This window comes from Zeus faber (assembly GCF_960531495.2).
Source record: "Zeus faber genome assembly, chromosome: 6".
Taxonomy (NCBI): Eukaryota; Metazoa; Chordata; class Actinopteri; order Zeiformes; family Zeidae; genus Zeus; species Zeus faber.
The window spans coordinates 22,612,209-22,631,801 of NC_137201.1; the positions used below are offsets into that span (position 1 = coordinate 22,612,209).

General features: G+C 46.0%; 1 protein-coding gene across 1 annotated transcript in view; it reads right to left on the bottom strand.

Moving 5' to 3' along the window:
- The window catches only part of LOC307232227 (A disintegrin and metalloproteinase with thrombospondin motifs 20), a gene marked incomplete at its 5' end in the record, with an annotated part of 105,846 nt that overhangs the window by 68,458 nt on the left and 17,795 nt on the right, over positions 1-19,593 (bottom strand). Inside the window, 7 exons of the mRNA XM_080003150.1 lie at positions 5,247-5,351; positions 6,700-6,841; positions 11,082-11,228; positions 14,923-15,028; positions 16,112-16,152; positions 16,885-17,009; positions 18,199-18,282. Of these exons, the coding sequence (XP_079859276.1) occupies positions 5,247-5,351; positions 6,700-6,841; positions 11,082-11,228; positions 14,923-15,028; positions 16,112-16,152; positions 16,885-17,009; positions 18,199-18,282 (750 nt within the window). The remainder of the gene's footprint in view (positions 1-5,246; positions 5,352-6,699; positions 6,842-11,081; positions 11,229-14,922; positions 15,029-16,111; positions 16,153-16,884; positions 17,010-18,198; positions 18,283-19,593) is intronic.

The following is a 19,593-nucleotide window of genomic DNA, read 5'->3' on the forward strand; positions in this document are numbered from 1 at the left end:
AGACTGGGAGAAGCTCTGGTTCCTAAAACAACAAAAGGACGACTAGGTCTGACTAGAACCAACTAGGGCCAACTAGGGTCGACTAGGTCCCACTAGGACTGACAAGGGCACACTAGCTCCGACTAGGTCCGACTAGGTCCGACTAGGTCCGACTAGGGCCGACTCGGCCCTGGCTCGGGCCGACTATCTCCGATTAGCTCCGACTATGGCCGACTAGCACCAAATTGGGCCGACTAGGTCCGACTAGCTCCGACTTGATCCAACTAGGGCCGACTAACACTGACTAGGGCTTAAAACTACAGCTTTGCTCACCACAGACATTAAACAACCGTCCAACTATAGCTGACGGTCAGTTTGGTGAGTCAGCGCCTTAAGCCAACAACCCCCCATAGAGGCCATAGAGCTAATACCCCCCCCCGCCCCTCGCCCGGGGGCCAGACACCTCAGAGGCAGGAGCTCGACCCCGGACCCTCGAGACCCCAAGACCCAAAACCTCATGACTCCCAGGATGAAAGAGAGAGAGAGAGAGAGAGAGAGAGAGAGAGTTCAAACTCTTAATTTAACTCATGAAGTGTTTACTGTAATTCCAATGGTACAAGCACAAAAAAATAATAATAAAAAAAGAATCAAGAAAATAAGGTAAAAAAATGAAGTTATGAAATGGTTATAAATTAAAAATTAAGTAAAAACCCCAAAAAATGGAGATGAGAGGAGGGTGGGAAAATCTATTGACGAAATACAAGAGGGAGGAGAGAGGGAACAGAGGATGAAGAAAGGGAGATGAAGAGAGAGGGCGGTAGAGGGCGTGGTGAAGGACGAGAAGGAGAGAGAATGGTAGACATGGTCTCAAACGAGGGGAAGAAGGAGAGAAAAGAAAGGAAAAGAAAAGACGCTGATGGCGTTGCAAGTTCAAAGCGGACACGGCGGTTCTCCAAGATACCGTGCACTGTACGCGTCCCCAGTGCCGATAAAGCATTTTCGTTCGAATTGAATGGAGAAGGTTTTGTCCGCCTCCCCCTCAGCCCTCCACCCTTCAGGACCCACTCAAGCTGCACATCCTCCATCGTTCTCCCCCTCGCTCCCCCTCCTCCGTCCGCCATGTTGTCCCATCCTGGATGAGAACTTTCTTTTTTGGGGGGTGGGGTCAACAGAGGACGAGTAACTTCTTAACTTCTTAATCCAACCACGACGCTCCCACTCCACATCCCAGTGACCACGATGTGAAGTGGGAAGAGATGGGGAAAAACCCAAACCAGACCGAAGGGGAACAGACAGTAAATAAAAACACTGAATATCTGAGGTTTAAGTAAAAGCGAGGAAATATATTATCTCGGTTTTATACTTTTAATACTTTAGTATTAGTATATTAAAACATTTATTCAAACATTTATTTTGTATAATAGTATAGTGTTATATAAAATAGTACGTTTGTTGGGATATTTAAACTTTTATTTAGCATAATAGTATAGTTAAATATAATATAATTGATTATTAGCATATTTTAACATTTATATACAATTTTATTTAGTGTAATAGTATAATAGTGTTATAGTAGTGTTTAGTGTTATAGTATAATATAATCTTTTTTAGTAACTAATGTTTATTTTACTATTCTACTTTTAGTCATTTTGAATGGAGAACTATAGCATCAGAAAACATGTAAAAGTAGAAAATTAAGACATTAAATAAAATAACATAAAACTAAATAAAGAAAATGTAAATGTAAATATATATTTTTTAACTATTTATTTATATTACAACATTTACATGTTTCTGTTGTAATTATATGTTATTTGTATTATATATATATATTATATATATATATATTTTTATTTATTTTATTTTTTTTTGTCTGTTTTGTTATTTGAATCTCCCCCTGGACCTCCTCCTTTGCTTCCCTTCCTCCCTCCTCTTCTCCTCCTCCCACTCCTTTCCTTTCCTCCACTCCTCCACTCCTCCACTTCTCCACCCCTTTCCATTCCTCCCCTCCTCCACTCCTCCACTTCTCCCCTCCTCCACTCCTCCCTCCTTCCTGGTCCTGACCAGTGACCCACTCCGCCGCCTCCTAAAGAGGTTCCAGGGTCACGGGTTCAAAACAAGGTGAGCGGCGGCGTCCTCTTTCAAAGGGGCCGCACCTCCACCTCTCCCTCTTTCCCTCCCTCTCTGCCCCTCTCCACCTTTTCCTCTCTCTCCCGCTCTACCTCTCTTCTATACGTCGCAAACGTTTACATTGCGAAAGCGATGGGAAAACCAGAAAGAAAAAGTGGAAGATCAAGTTAAAGCAGATAAATGTAAATGTTGCAGTCAAAATATATAAAATAAATATATGTACTGTACAAATGAGTGAAGGTTACAAAATAAAAATAGAAAGTTTTCAACATTTCTGTCAAAATATATACATACAGAAAACTATTAAAAAAAACAAAAAATTTAAACAGATAAGTACAAGCGTAACTTTAAAATGTTCCCTGTTGTTTCTGAGTATTATCACAGAAAGTCATGACATGACTTTTCCATTGGTAGCAGTCAAATAGGAGCCTTTCTGTGTGGAGTTTGCATGTTCTCCCCGTGCTCACATGGGGTTTCCTCCACCTAACGTCAGTAAGGACCCCCACCAAAAACATGCACACGTCATCGTCCGACCAGCGATGGACACTCGTCACCAGGTCCCCGGGCGCGTCCACGAATGCTGCCCACTGCTCCTGGCTGCCCAGGAAGGACAAGCCAAGGATGGGTTAAATGCAGAGGCCTCATTTCACCGGCCACCATCCAAAGCATGTGCATGTGTGTGTGTGTGCATGTGTTGTAGTGTGGTGTGCTGTGTGACAATTAAAGATTCTTCTCTTCTCTTCTTCTCTCAAAAAATAAATTTTGTCAATTGCCAAAGCATTGCTGTTAAAATGTCTGTGTGTTAGTGTGTGTGTGTGTGTATATATATATATATATATATATATATATATATATATATATTCAGAAATTAAAAACAAAACTGGCCCAAGCAAAAGAAGAGGAGGATGAAACAGCAACAAATGACCATGACGGGGTGGAGGAGGTATCTGTGTGCTTCAGTTTTAAAAAAATAACCATGAAAAGCTTTGTTGTTAAAGCTTGTTTACTCCAAAGTAAAATGCGCTGATTTCCACTTTGCATATGCATTACATACAATTGTTTTACGTCTATAAAAGCTGGAATTGTGGTAAAATATAACTCTTTAAGAAACAAGTTGTGCGAGGTGTGTTGACGGAAACCGCTGCAACCAGACTCAGTTTATATATATATATATATATATACACACTGTATATATAGTACACACTGTATACACTGTATATATATTATATAATATATATTTCTATATATTTCTATATATATAATATATATAGATAAGTATAGACAACCTCAAATGTTGCTGTTGAAAGGATCTACACAGATAAGTGGAGATAACCTAAACAAATTGTCGCTGCCCCCTCCCCTGGCGACCCGTTGTCTCAGCCCTAATTAGCATAACATCCCAGAGCGAGGAGAACATGGAGGCTAATGGGGGTTGGTTGGGCTGGCTGTCCTTTTCGGGGGCCAGGGCCCCCGAAACAACAAAGCTGAAGCCTCAGGTTTCTAACATCCTCACCTGACTGAATTGACACGGAGGGGGCCGCATTAGCGGGGCCAGAATGCAGAAGGCGTCGGGTAACGCATGGTAAGTTATTCCACCTTCCTCCCCGGGTAGTGGAAGGAAAGAGGTTAAGGGGGAAGAGAGAAAGAAAGAAAGAAAAGAAAGAAAAGAAAGAAAGGAGGAGGCATCGGGATTCAAGGGGAGGCGTGGCTTCTGGTGGCATCGCAGTGTTTTGTCCACGCACCAAAGTGCCAAAGAGCCGCCAGAAAGAAGCACAAAGTGACGGCGCAGGGGGAGGGGAACGTCCAAATGTAACGTTCACCCTTTTTACATCTGAACTAGTGCGTATATGCAGGTTTTTGAAGGCGGGTAAACCCGCTAAAAGAAGAGGCGCTGGACCTCCGTCCCCATTGCCAGCGGACGAGGATGCCTTTCTTTCCTTTTTTTTCCGGTGTGTCACGTTCAACGTCACGAAAAAGCGGCGTGTCCTGTTTCCAGTCTGATCGGGAAACTGAAAACGACGACCAAGACTGAGACGTCGACATTCACGCACCTGGGACATCGGCGCTGGACGACATGTCAATTTCATATCCATACCGTGTTGAGACTGAATCTGTCGTCAGGGATTTCGGGTTGTTGTAGTCTCGGCGCTATGTGTGTAAACGGAGCGTTTCACGTTCTTTCGCGTCCCGTGTGCTTCGACCAATCGTGTCGCCGGGAGGGCGGGGCCCTGTTAGCGGTAGCGGTAGGTACGTGAAACGCGACTTGGCCGAACCATCGATGGACAGGGTCAAAAACACCCTTAAAGAAAAGGAGCGCTGGGATCCCAGATCACGCCTTGGCTCGTAGCGAAACACATACCGGGCCGGCGCTGGTTAATCAAACTTTTCCCGCAGCCGGAGGTGAGACGACCTTAAACATCCTGTCCAAACACCAACGTTTTTAGACAGTTTATGTAAAGGTTCCAAATCGTCAACACCGTGTCCACCGGCCGCTGCAGAAAAACACTTTTTTTTAAATCCTCCACTGTAAGTTCCATCTTGCCACTGGCCAAGGAGTTTCTCCTTGCTACGCTTTGGAAACTGGGCGGAGCTTAAAACGTAAGCCCCGCCCCCTCCCAATCCCTTGTTTCCGCCGCAAATTCGGAGGGGCTTCGCCCTTCCAGAAAAGGGCCGCTGGGATCCCAGATTAGGGTTTTGGGAATATCCTGATATAGCTAAACGTTGACTTGAAGACCGAACTTCCAGTTCTCATCTACGCCGCAACCTCCTTGGTCATAATGTCCACACTAGACATAATCGTTTATCAGTGATTTCTTCTGTGTTGATGTCTTATGAAAGCACCAATAGCCAACCCCCAAAATATAGTCGAATAATGGATCTCCAGGTCTTGAGGATCTTAGGTTTTTTGTCGACATCGCCCAGCACTCTAGGGCCTTTGTGAAGGTATCTTAAGGTTCCTCTACTCAAATGAACACCTAGCCCGGCCTACAACTTCCACTGTAAGCAGGGTCAGCAATGCATCTCTCATCCATTATTATTATTATTATTATTATTATTATTATTATTATTATCATAGATCCACACTTTGACCCCTTCAGGCTCCCGTACCGAAGACCGTTTCGGACTTGGGGTCTTACCATGCCGTGGCCACAGTCCGTCCCGTCGGCCGGGGGCATGTGCTGCGTGCGGCAGCCTTTGTGGTCGCCCTCGGCGCTCGTGCACCACAGCCGCTTGCACTGTTTCTGGGGAGGAAAACAAGTGAAAGGGGAGTGTCAGACGGTCCCTCCGGGAAAGCGAGATAATGCGATCGCAACGTCGCGGTGAATTGAACTTTTCCGCATAAGATGACCAAATCAACGGAGCGCTTAAATGTCCCCCGAGCCTACGTCGCCGGTGGCATCAGTGCTTTAAACTGTATATTTGGAATCGAAAGTTTACTGCATAGATTACTGGACTACAGTCATTTTGAGCCCATGTTCCGATGAGAACTGAAATATTTCCATTTGCTTAAATTTGTTGCAGCACGTATATTATATTATATTATATTGAAAAAAACTATTGAATCAAACTTTTGGATTTATTTGCCAATTCTCACAAATTTCAACAACAAAAACAGCTGCGAATTGCATTGCAATTTTTGAGAAAGGCACCTTTGCCTTTCGGTGAAATCCTGGAGGGCCTGATTAGCAAAACATTTGATGGATTTGAGAATTTGAAGCCATTGCTCACAATCTGCGTAATAACAGGGTCCTCGCCGTGACGTAATGGGCTGTACTACGGTGCTTTCCTGTGCCATGAACCCAACTGTACTGTGCACATTAGAGCGTGTGTAACTGGTGCCTTGAAGGACCGCGCCGCCTCCAGAAATCCAGGCTCTGGTTTTTACAACAACCTGCAGCTGTAACCAGCGCCGGCGGATTAGCCAAACATCGCTCCCAAAAGTGTCTGATTCTTGTCCAGCAGGTAGCGAGCGTGTGACCTCATCGCGGAGGAGAAACGCCGGACGCTGCGGGGACGGATTTGAGATGTGGTGACGGTGAGTCACGCGCAAAAAGAAAAAAAAAAAAGGCCTTAACATGTCGAGATGAAAGCCCCGAGAGTCGTATTAAAAAAGTCCCTGTCGTGACAAAATAGGCAGAACTCCGTCCAGAACTCCAAATTCATGCTGCGTTTAGGCGCTGGGATGGAGCCGGACTAAGAATAAAAAAAACCTCTGTTCTTTTTCGTGAACGTTCCATCCATATCGACATTTTACACTGTCAAATTCACCGCGGCTGCCTTTCACTTCTTGTGCGTGGCGGACCCCGCCACCAACAATAGAATCAGCATATAGAGGAGCACATGCATGAGGCAAATACATTGAATGGCTGTCTTATAAAGTTCCAGTTTAAAAAGTATGAAACATGGGATTTTCTAAAACGAAAAAAATCTCACGGATTACCACTTTAAATCAGCAGGTCTAATTGCATTAACCCTTTCAGTCGGCCCGTTGGATACAGATTTCAGATTTCCGATGATGGAAAAACCTTGTTCGGCGCCGTATAATATTTAACAAGGTGGGTTGTGCGCTTCTCGGGCAGGTCAAATTACCATGTAGGGGCAGACCTGAGAGCCAGGTCCGAACATCAGCTCACACTGCCTGTTGGCGTTGTAGATCTGACCCGGGAGGAGGGTGGGCATCTCGTAAGTCCGGACCACCGGCTCGTCCAGCAGACACTCTCCATAGCCGGTGCTGAAGGAGGAAAGACAGGAAGCGCGGTGAGTGAAAAAGGCTCTACAGAGTGATATTTTACATTTATGTACTGGAAATTACTTGGGGAAATATATTAATATAATTGTGATATTGTGATATTTTGCGATTTTGCTTGTACAGTATGCAGCAAAAGTCGTCTTTCAGGCTGATTTACAGTAATGTCATGCAAACAGCCCCTAACGACCAGCATATGTCTTAAACTCCCTCCAGTTAAACGCGATCAAGCCTACATCAGCTGAAACATCACAGAAACGAAAACCCTGGAGATTGAAGAATGGAGAAGATGAATACGACCCTGACCTTGAAAACACCTCTACAGCGTAGGCGTTAACACACGTCGCACCTTTTAAGAGCGAGTCAAACCTCTGCACGTCACCGCGAGCGACCGTTCTGCCGGTGTTTTTATTGTTGTTGGTTTTCGGGGGCCTGTGGGTGGTCTGCAGGGCAGCCTCGCGGTGCGAGTAACGAGGCTTCTTTCTGCGCGTTTCACGGCGCCTCACTCGCAGCGGAGTCGTTTTGCCGTCGAGTCAATACGGCACGACGCTCACGCAGACCGAGACGGGCCGACCGTGTTGACCGTGGGTTTATTCCAGAGGCAACGCTCCGTGGCGACCAACAAACAAGGGGATTTTGGAAACGATGAAGCCGCTCGAGTGAGCTGTGATGAAACATTGCGCAGGTATGGCGGCCACGCCCCGGGCCGCAGACATCCTGGCAGGGACAACAAAAGCACAGCTGGAATGGATGTATGCGCTCAGAGCCTCCCACAGCGATACCTCACCGCCTTGAAAAGGCTCTTTAAAGCCTAGTCAAACACCGTCACCCGGTGCACATTCATCCATCTTTTGGAAAAACTGAGCTATCACCACGTAATACGTTTAATTACACGCGACTTTTCCCAGGAGTTTTCCAGTGGTTGAGCAGCTGAAACACCTGCTCCATACAGTCATCACGCAGGCGTATTCCCAGGTACACACACTCCAACTCATAGTGGAAGACGGGCTCATAAAGTGCCCGTGCAGCGGGAAAAACCTCCGTGCGAACAATAAACAAGGGTAGACACGGCCGATGATAGCCGTGGAGCCGTGGCTGTCAGGGAATCCCGGAGATGGGCGCCGTGCGGCGGGGATCTTTCGCCAGCTGGTCATCTGTCTGATCGGCACGCCGCAAGCTAAATGGGACGATTATTAAAAAACCGGGATGGACGGACGGATAGGGAGAGGGAGGGTCCCCGCGGTCCGCCCCACCCCACCCCGCCGCCCGCCACCGCTTCCCACTTTCCCTTTTTAAAGACCATCGGCAGCGCGGAGGACGAGGCAGCGGGCGCGGGGGCCTCCTCTGGGAGAGATTCCACACCTGGCAACCATCGGCGACGCTCGCCACGGAGCGACAAACCCAGGAAAGAGCGAGCGGGCGGAATTTCACGGGGTCGGGAAGCCGTCCAGTGTGTGAGGCCTGCTAATCCAGGAGACCGTGTCTGACTGCCGGGGATCGCCATTTCCATCTGACGAACAGTTGCTGTTCGTAGTGTGCACGTCTAAATAGTCTTTGTACTTTGTTCCCCCGCCGGTTCTCTTGTGGGGGATCGTGTTTCAGGCCGAGGGTTAGATCACACAATATCAAAGCGAGGCTGTCAGCCGTAAGGTGCTTGACACAATTAAGAAAATGACACATTAAGAAAAAAATGTGTTTAAAACAGAAAAAAAAAAAAAAAAAGCCCCACTTTTCTCACAGGGGCGGCCCCGCGCTCGCCCGCGTGTGTGGTTTACCCTAATTTGAGAAGCGACAAGCGCGGCGCGGCGATGGAAAATGAGAAGGCTTTGACCGCTGCTAATGATCGTGCGGTTTTAACACCCCGCCGTACACAGCAATTAGTGGGCGGCAACACTCGGGATTTGCATTTTATATTTATATTAGGGTTTCGTGGCTTCAATCGACTGGCAGGACGCCCGGCGGGTAAATGAATGGCTGCTTTATGTGGCGGCCTGACAGAAACATCACACAGCACCGGGACACTTTTCATCGTCTCTCAGGTGTGGGAGTGGAGTTGACATTGTTACTGCGATACCCGGTTGAGAGGGGAGAGAGGAGGGGTCCGGGTCCCGAAGAGGGGAAAGGGACGCCCCGGCCCTCCATCCAACCTCCACTGGAGTGCTCCAGGGACAATAGGCGGGCGACACACCGATGTACTTGACCAGACTCGGCGCACCGAGAAGGAGCGCTCGCTTGGATCAATGCTCTTCATTGTTGCCGGGAGACAAAACTCAAAAGCAACCGGGCGACTCACTTTCAAGAGCCTTTCCCACCGCCGGGGCCCCCACCTTGTTAGAGGGAAAACTCTACCTATTCCCACGCGATGTATGTTTACACTGCGACAAGTCGCCCGAAAAGCGACTGAAGACCCGAGTAAACCATGAGACAGACATACAGTGCTGCAAGTGGGAACATTTAGAAGACATGATTTCCAGTGATGGAGAACCTCAGCTTAAACCATGTCCGCTTCCTTTGGACCTGATTGTCAGCCAGCTAAACATAATTGGTAACCTTTGGAGCCAAAATGTCAGATTTCGGGATGTGTGATTATGCAGAACATGACTTTGTTGGAGCCCTGTGTCAGCTTGGCTGCTTAGGTTGCCAACAACACATAGAGCCGGACGCTTAGACGCGGATTCGCCCGCGCCCTTCGTGAGAGGAGGAAAACTCGACGCATCGGATTAAGACGATTAAGAAGCATTTGCGGAGCAAACCGCGGACTTGCTGTTGCTCGTCCCTTCTATAGCTGCTCATCAAGTAGTTTTGTCATAAAACAGAAATTAGATTTTGCTTCCACGGCGAAGCTGGTTCTCCCTGACTCCTTCCATAGCCTCCATGCAGATCAATACTGCCACTATCCAAGCCACAGCCGTTCCTTTCAACAGCTGGAAACTTCAGCTCATAGATAATGTCATTCACCTCCCGCTTATACTTTCGGCAGCGCATGACACAATCAGCCCAACACATCAGGCCAACGCAGCTGATGGGCAGACCCTCCCAGATAATGATGAGATTCTTCACCCCGCCTTGAATGTTCCAGCCGCTCGGAGCCGATCGGAAACTATGCAGAGGGTAACCTTGAGGCTCATACGAGGCGTGGCCCAGCGCTGCCCCATCCGAAGACGCATCTGGTCAACAACGCCGCCCTTTGTGGAGGGCCACCACAATCAACAGGCGATGGGAGGCAGGGATTGCAGGGTCGCGTCCAGGCAAAATCTAATTATATCTGACATTTCCCATGCTAAAGGGAATCCCTTCTCCGCGCCGAGTGGCCACAGCGTTGTTTTAAAAGTCGCCGAACGAGCAGTTGCCCCATGTTACGGGGTCCTGGCGAGGGTAAAGCATGCCAGCCACCAGACGACTGTTTTGCCCAGCCTCTCCGCAGACGGGGGTCTGGACAGCCAGTGGACAGACGGCGCAGGGCCCCGAGGGAGGAGGTGATCAATTGCTCAGCGGAGAAAGACCCCTGGATTCAAACAGGAAATACGGTCTCAACCCCAGGCAATAACAATTCCATACAGTTTACACTCTGCTGACCTATATGCACCGTGTGAGAGACATACAGCGGCTTGTTTTGGAGGAAACATCCACCCGGCTAAACAAACTGCACCGTCCATACGCAGACATGTCAGAGACTCAGGTCGAAGCTGAAATGCGGAGAGCAGTATTTTTTTCTTCCGCCTGTAAGAACCGAGGATCTAGCACTTTTTTCTTGGAACGTGTGGATGGCAAATGTTTCAGCAAATCACGGTTATCGGCCAACTCCAACGCTGCAAGAGCTAAAAGCAAATCTAAAGCGAAAACCAGGCATGGTGTTGAAGCCGAGTGCTTGAAACGGCAGTTCAGCTAATGGCCACGAGAGGCTGGACTCAGAAACCCTTCGACTCGGTGGAAGTCAATGGAAAAAAAAGAAGAAAATGACAGGTCTCTTGCATTTTTTGGACAATGCGGGCGTGTCTCTTCCTTCTTCAGACTTTCTTGTGATTTTACTATCCACCTCAGAACGCCAGGACCCAAATCTATGAAGCCCTGGCCAGACTTTACGAAGCCCGAGGCTTTCAACCGTCTCTTCGGAAACCAACGGGTGAGGTCGCAGACAGGCGACGTCACAGACACCGCGTCCATTTTCTTTCCACAGTCGATGTCTTAAAGCGCAGACTTTGTGGCCCTCGCTGCAGGTACCTACTCCAGAAACTCGGTGATGTACTTGCGACTGCACTTGGACCAAAACCAGGGACTGGTGTCGTAGTTGAGGGTGGGCGCCATGACGTGGTACTGGTGCTTCATGCCCGCCTCCCGGCACTTGGGGTTGTCGTCATGGGGCATGTTGAACCTTGTGGAGAGAGAGAGAGAGAGAGAGAGAGAGAGAGAGGGAGAGAGAGAGAGAGAGGGGTGAATGGGGGAGGGAAGGCAGGGGGAGAAATTCAGGTGAGGGAAGAGGGAACACACACAACGTGATTACGAGCTGCTTAATGGATAACTCATAGTGAAGGAGGATGAGTGTCAGAGTATTTATAAACTGACATTTTCTAACAAGGGATTAAAGTGCACCAATCCCCTCGACTGGAGAGCACACACGCACAGATGCAGGCCACTACACATAAGCCGTAAACACACACACACACACACACACGCACACAGGCACGTACAGACATCTGTGGCTTTTGGCACACGCCGTCTATTTTTTCCCCTCTGTTTCTCCATCTTCTTCCACTGACAGCACGTCGTCGTCCTGTTTTCAACCCGCCGCCGCGACGAGACGGGTGACGAGCCCTCACTGACCGGCATACTCCTTTCCACCGCCCTCCGTTTGCGAGCGAGAACCACCTCTGTCTCACCTCCGAGAGGTCAGGGGTCACCACATTCTCCAAGGGCTTAAAGTGGTCGTGCACTTAAAGACACGTCCAACGCTCCCAAAGCCCTAACGCATGAAGTCGGCTAAGTTATGCTATTGGACGTCCAGAGTTTTGGAATATTTATAGACGCATTACCGTGGATACGCCCGCACACACACACACACACACACACACACACACACACACACACACACACAGTGTAGCGTTTACGGTGTTCACAGCGGGAAGCGGGTCGACCTCGGGGGCAGGGGCTGAGGGTCACGCTCGACCACCAGAAAAACAAGGCCCCCGGCGGCTGGCACGGAGCCCGACCCGCCGGGGCCAGGAGCCTAGGCGCAGTCACCCTCATCCTCATTGTGAGCCGCAGACTGGATCTCGGACCTTAATGAGCTTCTCACGGGGAGGACCCGCCCAGCGCGGGGATGATACCGGCAGAAGCCTCCGAAGCGTTTCAAAATAACGCTCGTTGATTTAATCCGCCTTGACTCTCGGGGCTGTTTTTAACGAGTCCATTATCGGCCGTCCGACGCAGGGAAAACCTGCGATGGCGCTTTTTTTTTTTTTTCTTTTCTTCTCCGAAGAGCGCCCATCGAACCCCTGGAGGGAGGCTGGATTGGTTTGTTAATCAATCGGTTCTGTGGAGAATGGGGATCAATATTGTGTGAAGTGGATGTCGTTGATGAAAAGGGCAGAGGTAATGGCGGAGGTTGCCGTATTTGCGTCGGAAATGGCTGCGGCCGCATCGACCCGCTCTGCTGTGTTCCCTTTCGACATCTGCAGTAAATCAAACCATGCGGCCCCCAACACATCACGCTAAGAGGCTGTAAGTAACCAAGAGAATAAGACGTTGTGCCGGAGCAATAAGGACATCACTGGGAGAGGAACATAAATAAGAATCACAGCCAGGGCTGAAGGGACCCACAGGGGAAAAAGCCCGCGACAGCGTTTCTACACAAACACGACTCAGAGACATCAGACGAAAACCGCTGACAGGAATTAAATGGGAAAGCCCCGGTGTCAGAGAATTAGCCATCTTCACTTTCACCAAATTTATCGCCGTGGGACGGAAGCCATCCTTCGCAGCCGCTCGGCTTGGAGCGATGTGATCAAATTTTGTTTGAAAACAAATGAAAGGCTCGACGTCGGGGAGGATTACCTTTTGGCTTCGGAGAAATGTCCGAACGAGCGAACTTTACAGTGATTTACACGCGTCGCCTTTTCATTCATCCGAGAACGGCCTCCCTCTCTGCCCATGAGTCTAAATCTCCCCTTTAATCTGTGACGCTCTGGAGTGGCTCCCACAACCTGACACGGGCTTTTCCCAGAGCACGCAATGCCCGTCGGAGCTCCCGTCGGCGAGCCGAGTCATTCGCACCGGGCCGGGGGCAAGGAGCCGAGCCAACCGGCCCCGTGACCTAAACACCTCCACGCTGGGACGCCGGGGGAGGAGAGAGAAGGCGGCATGAACACACCCACATGGAGGGAGCACCCACATGGAGGGAGCAGAATTACTCTCATTATTATGGCTCACAATCTGACACGACTCAACCGGGCGGGGCCGAGTGGAAAGAGCACCAGAGCTGCCTCTGGATTCAAAATTCGCACACAAATGAAGGAGAAAAAGGGGAAAAGGAAAGGACAATAAAGGAAAGGAAATAAAAGGAAATGAGAGTTTTCCTGGAAGGGGGATTCCTCCTTCTGTGGCCCCTTCTCAAGGTGTCTTCCTATTTTTCCCCAAAGGGTTTTCTAGGAGTTTTTCATTGATGAGGGTCCAGGGGGTGTCGTTGATTTCTATGTGAAGTGTGGGTTTGTGAAGCCCTTTGAGACCGTATGATTAAGGGCGAGATAAATAAACTTGACTTTACTTAAACCGCGCTAAACGTTCTGTTATAATACATCAGAATGAGAACGAGAATCAGTTTATTCTGCCTGCCGCATTTACATAAACTAGGAATTTGTTATGAATTGTCAAATAATATACAAATAGCCAAATAATACAAGAAATACAAAACAGAAATAGTCAGATATTTAAGGATATACAAATATCTGGGGAATGGGGAAAGTGCAATTCAGTTTCAGCACACTGAAAAATGACGGCGCTTCTACACTGCATTTTTACTTTGGGCTGCAGTTTGCAGCCTGGTGTTGATGCAGAAATTCTCACTCACTGGTTTTGGGGGAGAAGAAAGGATATGAGAAACAACTTTAAACTGAATGGGATTAATATGCAGCATTTTGCATGTTCATAAATTTGATGCAGCGCAACCAAAATATTCTACTTGAAATTTTAAGTAACCCAAGTTTTCCAAATGTAGAAATGTGGAGATAGTAAGTTGGTGAAAGTAAAACCTTGGAAGCACAAACTAAGCTCGTCTTGAATATTGCTGTTTTTTTTTATTATTCCTCAGAGTGCAATGTAGGAAATGATCTTCGAGCAAACATGAAATCTAAAATTAAGACACGTGACACATGACATTTAAAATAGATAATTAAATGAACTACCCATTGTGTTTTTTCAAAGATGTAGGCAACGCTGTCCTCTCTTTTATAATTCATGGCCTCCACCATTTGGTTGATAACAGACAGAACCGTCTGTTTGGGATACACAGATATTATATAGCGCATATATTTTGCGAGTCGGTCATTTCGTCTCAAAGCGGGTGATTCACACAAACCTTTCCTTTCTTTCTTCTTTCCACTCGCACATCTCTGGAAAAACGCCTTGGGCGGGGAGTCATGTTATGCGTTACGATAACGCCGCTTATTGCACGCTAATTACGCGGCAGAGCGTGACGACACCGCCGCGGGGCCGTGCTCACCGCTCTATCGGGAATATTTGGAGCGGGGCATGTTTGGGAAACGAGTCGGCTCCTGAATACCGGACACAGAATGCGGCCATTTCATTCCGTTTAGCGGCGACAACAACCTTCAAAACATGGGAACACGATACTCGACAGGGTGTCCTTCTTTCTCCACATCCAAGCGCTGGTTTTATTAAGCTCCACCCCGAGTCAGACAGCCTGGCTTTAAGGCCGGCATGTTATTAAAAAACTAAAAAGTCCTTTATTATGTTTTGCACCTGTGTCTCCTGATAAGGGGGCTTTTGTTGGGTCAAGGTTTCGGGGGTGAGGCAGGGGGAGGTGCGGGGGGAGGTGCGGTTTCAGTACGTACACATGGCCCAGCTCGTGAGCGATGGTGAAGGAGGCGCTGAGTCCGTTCTCCTCGCTGATGGAGCAGCTCCGGTACGGGTCACACATGGTGCCCAGCTCCGCCAGGCCTAGCACATCACATGACAACAGCAATTATGTATTTAGATGGTTAAAAACATTCAATTATACTCGATTCCAGTTTCGGGTGATTGATTTAGGACTTGCGGGATCCTGATCAGGATCCTCAGGGAAAGATCATTATTCATCTTGAATTAATATTATATTATTATTATAGTCTTGAAGTACTGCAAGTTCTTGAATTATAGACATATACAGTAGATACGACAGACAGACAGACTGATAAACTGACAGATAGACTGATAGATAGATAGATAGATAGATAGATAGATAGATAGATAGATAGGTAGATACATACATACATACATACATACATACATACATACATACATACATACTGTACATACATACATACATACATACATACATACATACATACATACATACATACATACATACATACATACATACATACTGTACATAGATACATAGATACATAGATTCATAGATACATATAGCATAACCATATTATAATAGTAAAATTTGAAAAAAGAAAGCAGCAAATCTAAAAATAATAATAAATCTACCAATTAACGAGAAGTTAGAAAAAAAAATGAATATAGAGTAAATATTCAAATAAAGAATGGATAACAACAAACATTAATGTACAAAAACTAAAATAAATAGAAACCTCAAAAATGTACAAAATGCAATCAAACAAACCCTCAAAATAAAGCAGAACAAGTAAAAATATATGACCTACAAATCGACTTAAACCCTAAACTAGAAGAAAGAAAAAACACAAAAACTGCACTTTAATTAGAGATTAGCAGCTCTCTCCCTCTCCCTCTCCCTCTCTCCCTCTCCCTCTCCCTCTCCCTCTCCCTCTCCCTCTCCCTCTCTCTCTCTATCCTCCTCTTTATACCACGCCGCTCTGTCACTATAATATCAAGAGCTGACAGACTCTCAACTCATTACAGCTCTGGCCCTGAGCTTTGGCCGACAGAGTGGAAAGTTAATTGAAAGGGAACTCGAGGTGAAGACATTTATGAAGTAAAAAGAAAGAAGGAAAGAAAGAAAGAAAGAAAGAAAGAAAGAAAGAAAGAAAGAAAGAAAAAAAAAAGATAACTTACCCAATGTGTCACATTTGTCCTTTGCTCGGCAGATGTCTTCTCTGGGAAAGACAAGAAGCCAGACAAGGAGTTATTAATATTATCATTATGGTGGATCATTCGGTGATTGGCCGCAACCTTCCTTCCCTCCAGGACCTGGGCGCCTCAGGGACCCTGGGGGTGGACGGGGAAGATGGAGGCCGACACCACACCGCCTTTTCGAGACTCAAGGTTGCGATCCATCGAGACCAAAACCATGCGCCACGAGAACAGTTTCTACCCCATGGAAGTGGGGCTCACACACAGGCCCCCTGCCCCACACTGACTGTCTGTCTCTCTCTCACACACACACACACACACCCCTGCCAATTCCTAATACATGTAAATGTACCTGGCAAAATAAAGTCATTCTGATTCTGATTATCCCTTTTTATAATGATATTATATTATCATTATAAATGAAAAATTATTATTATTATTATTATGATCATTGTTATTATTATCATTATTAATAATATTAATAATAATAATAATAATAATAATAATAATAATAACAACAATAATCATAATCATAATAATAATAAAAATAATAATAATAATTATTATTATTATTGTTATTATTATTATTATTATTATTATTATATAATTATTTTTTTACTTTAAATTAAATTAAACTAAATTATATTATTTCAATTAATGAACAGATTGAATTGTAATATCGATAATATAATATCGCAACTGTTTTCCCATCTGATATGAACTGATCTTATCTGATATGATTAGGATGTGTGGACCTGGTGATGAGCAGGGCGGTGTCGTGGTGCGACGGGTGGCCGTCGTCCTGCACGTTCTGACTCTGCTGCCAGACGCAGAAGTTGTGGAGCGTCGAGGCAGCGTTGAAGTTCACCGTGGGCCCTTCCTGCGTTGGGATGATGAAGAAAGTCTTCGGTTTACTTTCATATTATTTTGAATGATTTTGCATGGTTTGAGTTTGGGCGTCTGGGCCCGACTGACTGGCCCCGGTGAGGTGCACACCAAACATAGGCATGCTTAGTGATCTGGAAATACAGGAGTGAACCACCCATTGAATAAAAGGGCAGAGCAGGTGAACAGGTGGATGCCGGGGAGGCGGAGGGGGCGCAGCAACACAGCAAGCAAGCAGGCAGCAAAGCAGACAACAAAGCAGGCAGGGCAGGAGGGATTGACTGCTTAATAGGCCGACCTATTATGGCCGTGGAAGCACGTGGCGCCGTCAAGTTGTCTGACAGAACGAGCTGTGCATCATTTATGAAAATTCAACCAGGAATCTCAGGAAAGCATATGAAGACTGTTGAAAAGGGTTTGGCCCTTTCTCAATCTGTGTTCTTGTCTGTACTTGTGTTCTTGTGGACTTGTGAAACGTCATCCGTCGCAGTCCAAGTACTGTTCCAATTCCAACTGTCCCAAGTACGCATCAAGCCAAGTCCAGTCCGAATGCCCGGATGTGGACTTGCTCCGCCCATTTTATCGAGGATGCATCGGTGGTGACTTGTGTGGACTTGGGACAGCCAAGTATCCCAGAATGCATTTCGCAGAATGACCGTCCTGTGTCCTCCCGTCCCCGGGAGTCTGTACTCCTGAGTCGAACTTGCCAAGTCTGAACTACCTAGTCCGCAAGTCTGGACTTCACATACTTGGTATTGAGAAACGGCATCTGTTTCTTGTGTTTGTTGTGTTGATACAGGTATATAATGAATATGACATTTCTATATTAGACAGAATTTATTCTGTGACATATTTTTTAATGCAGGTAAAAGGTTGGTAGCAATTATATATATATATATATAGATATATATATATATATATATATATATATATATATATATATATATATAAAATCAAATTGTCCAGCAACCTGCCCAATTTTTCAGCATCACATTTTGATGATGAAACTGATGAGACTGTGCTGAAAGTATTTTTTTTTTAAGGTCCCAAAACTGACAAGGGAGCCACTGTGCTTGCTCTCCATCGGGCCCCGAAAAGGGAAAAGGCCATGGTGGAAGAGGGTGGTGGTGGTTGGTGGCGGCTATGTTGGTGGTGGCCATGTTGGAAAAGGGTCGCTGACCCACCTGTTCGTTGTGGACGATGAGCAGCTTGACAATCATGATGTTGATGAGGTTTCCCACGCTGGGGTCCCTGTACACCGCCGCTACCTGAAACAAGACACAACACACAGACAGAGCGATGCAAACCTCCGCCAAACCTGGAACTACGTGCAAATTAAAGCTTTAAAATGCCTCGAATGGGGAGAGAGCCTTAAAAAAAAAGTTACCAACTTATATTAGTGATGCCACAATACTTCAACATACTGTAGTCTAACTGCTACCTGGTCTTACTGGGCTCACAAGTAAATACCGTTGTCATGACAACCCCTGACCCAGGCTTGGCTTAGTTCCCTGCTTTGCGCTCTGTTGTTTCGGTTGAACTTTAGGTTCTGCCAAGTGATGATGGAGACCAGGAGGGATGCAAGGACCGGGAGTTATGTGAGAAAGAGAAGGGGAAGAATGGTCCAATGAGGGTCCAAGGGCTACGATTCACACCAAATCCGAAAACGCCTCCGACGGTCGGATCCTACCCCCCAGTGGCCTTTGGGTAAACTGTGTCTAGGTTTCGCATCCCATAATATGTCAGAGAAAATGGAAGAGCTTGTTTTTTTCCAGTGCGACACTAGTTAGTTTGCTCAGTTGGACATTCACATTTTTTTCAACGAATGACAGTTTAATTTTTTAAATATAGATTATATAGGAGTATAACGTTTTATTTATGTTGTGTTCGTATAGTAGAAATATTTTAAAAATGTATAGTACAGTAAAAAAACACACAATTCACAGTTGTTTTGCCTTCCTATCCCACTCTGACGTAGGGATTCACACGAAAGCTCTCACGCGTCTCAGAAAGACGAGCACTCGATGAAGAGGCTGGATATCGCCGCCTGATATCAGGTCTAATAATAGTGGTAAGGAGGTCCTGGTGGAGCCAGAGCTTCATCAGCTGAGTTTGTGGATAAGGGGTCGTGCAGGCGTAGCGTCAGGGATTTCCAGAACACAGTTAAATCACTTACTCACATACGTGTGCAATAATATACATGCAATAACACTATACAAACTGTAATAACTTAGTAAATACATTGAAAAAGTTAGAATTATAATTTAGACCCTATAAACCGCGACAAATAACTTACTCCGTGCATATAATGTCATCTGTATATTCTGTATATTTTATATATTTGATTCTGTCTGTTTTGTATTTTTCAGCTATTTCTGTATATCTGGCAATTTTTATTTTCAAGTGTATTTTGTTTCATCATTATTTTATTTGTTTATTAATTTGTTTGTTTTTTTGTTTATTTGTTTATATATTTGCTTATTTATGTATTTATTTATTTGTTTGTTTGTTTGTTTATTTATTTATTTATTTATTTTCTATGTATTTATTTATTTATTTATTTATTTATTTCCGACTGC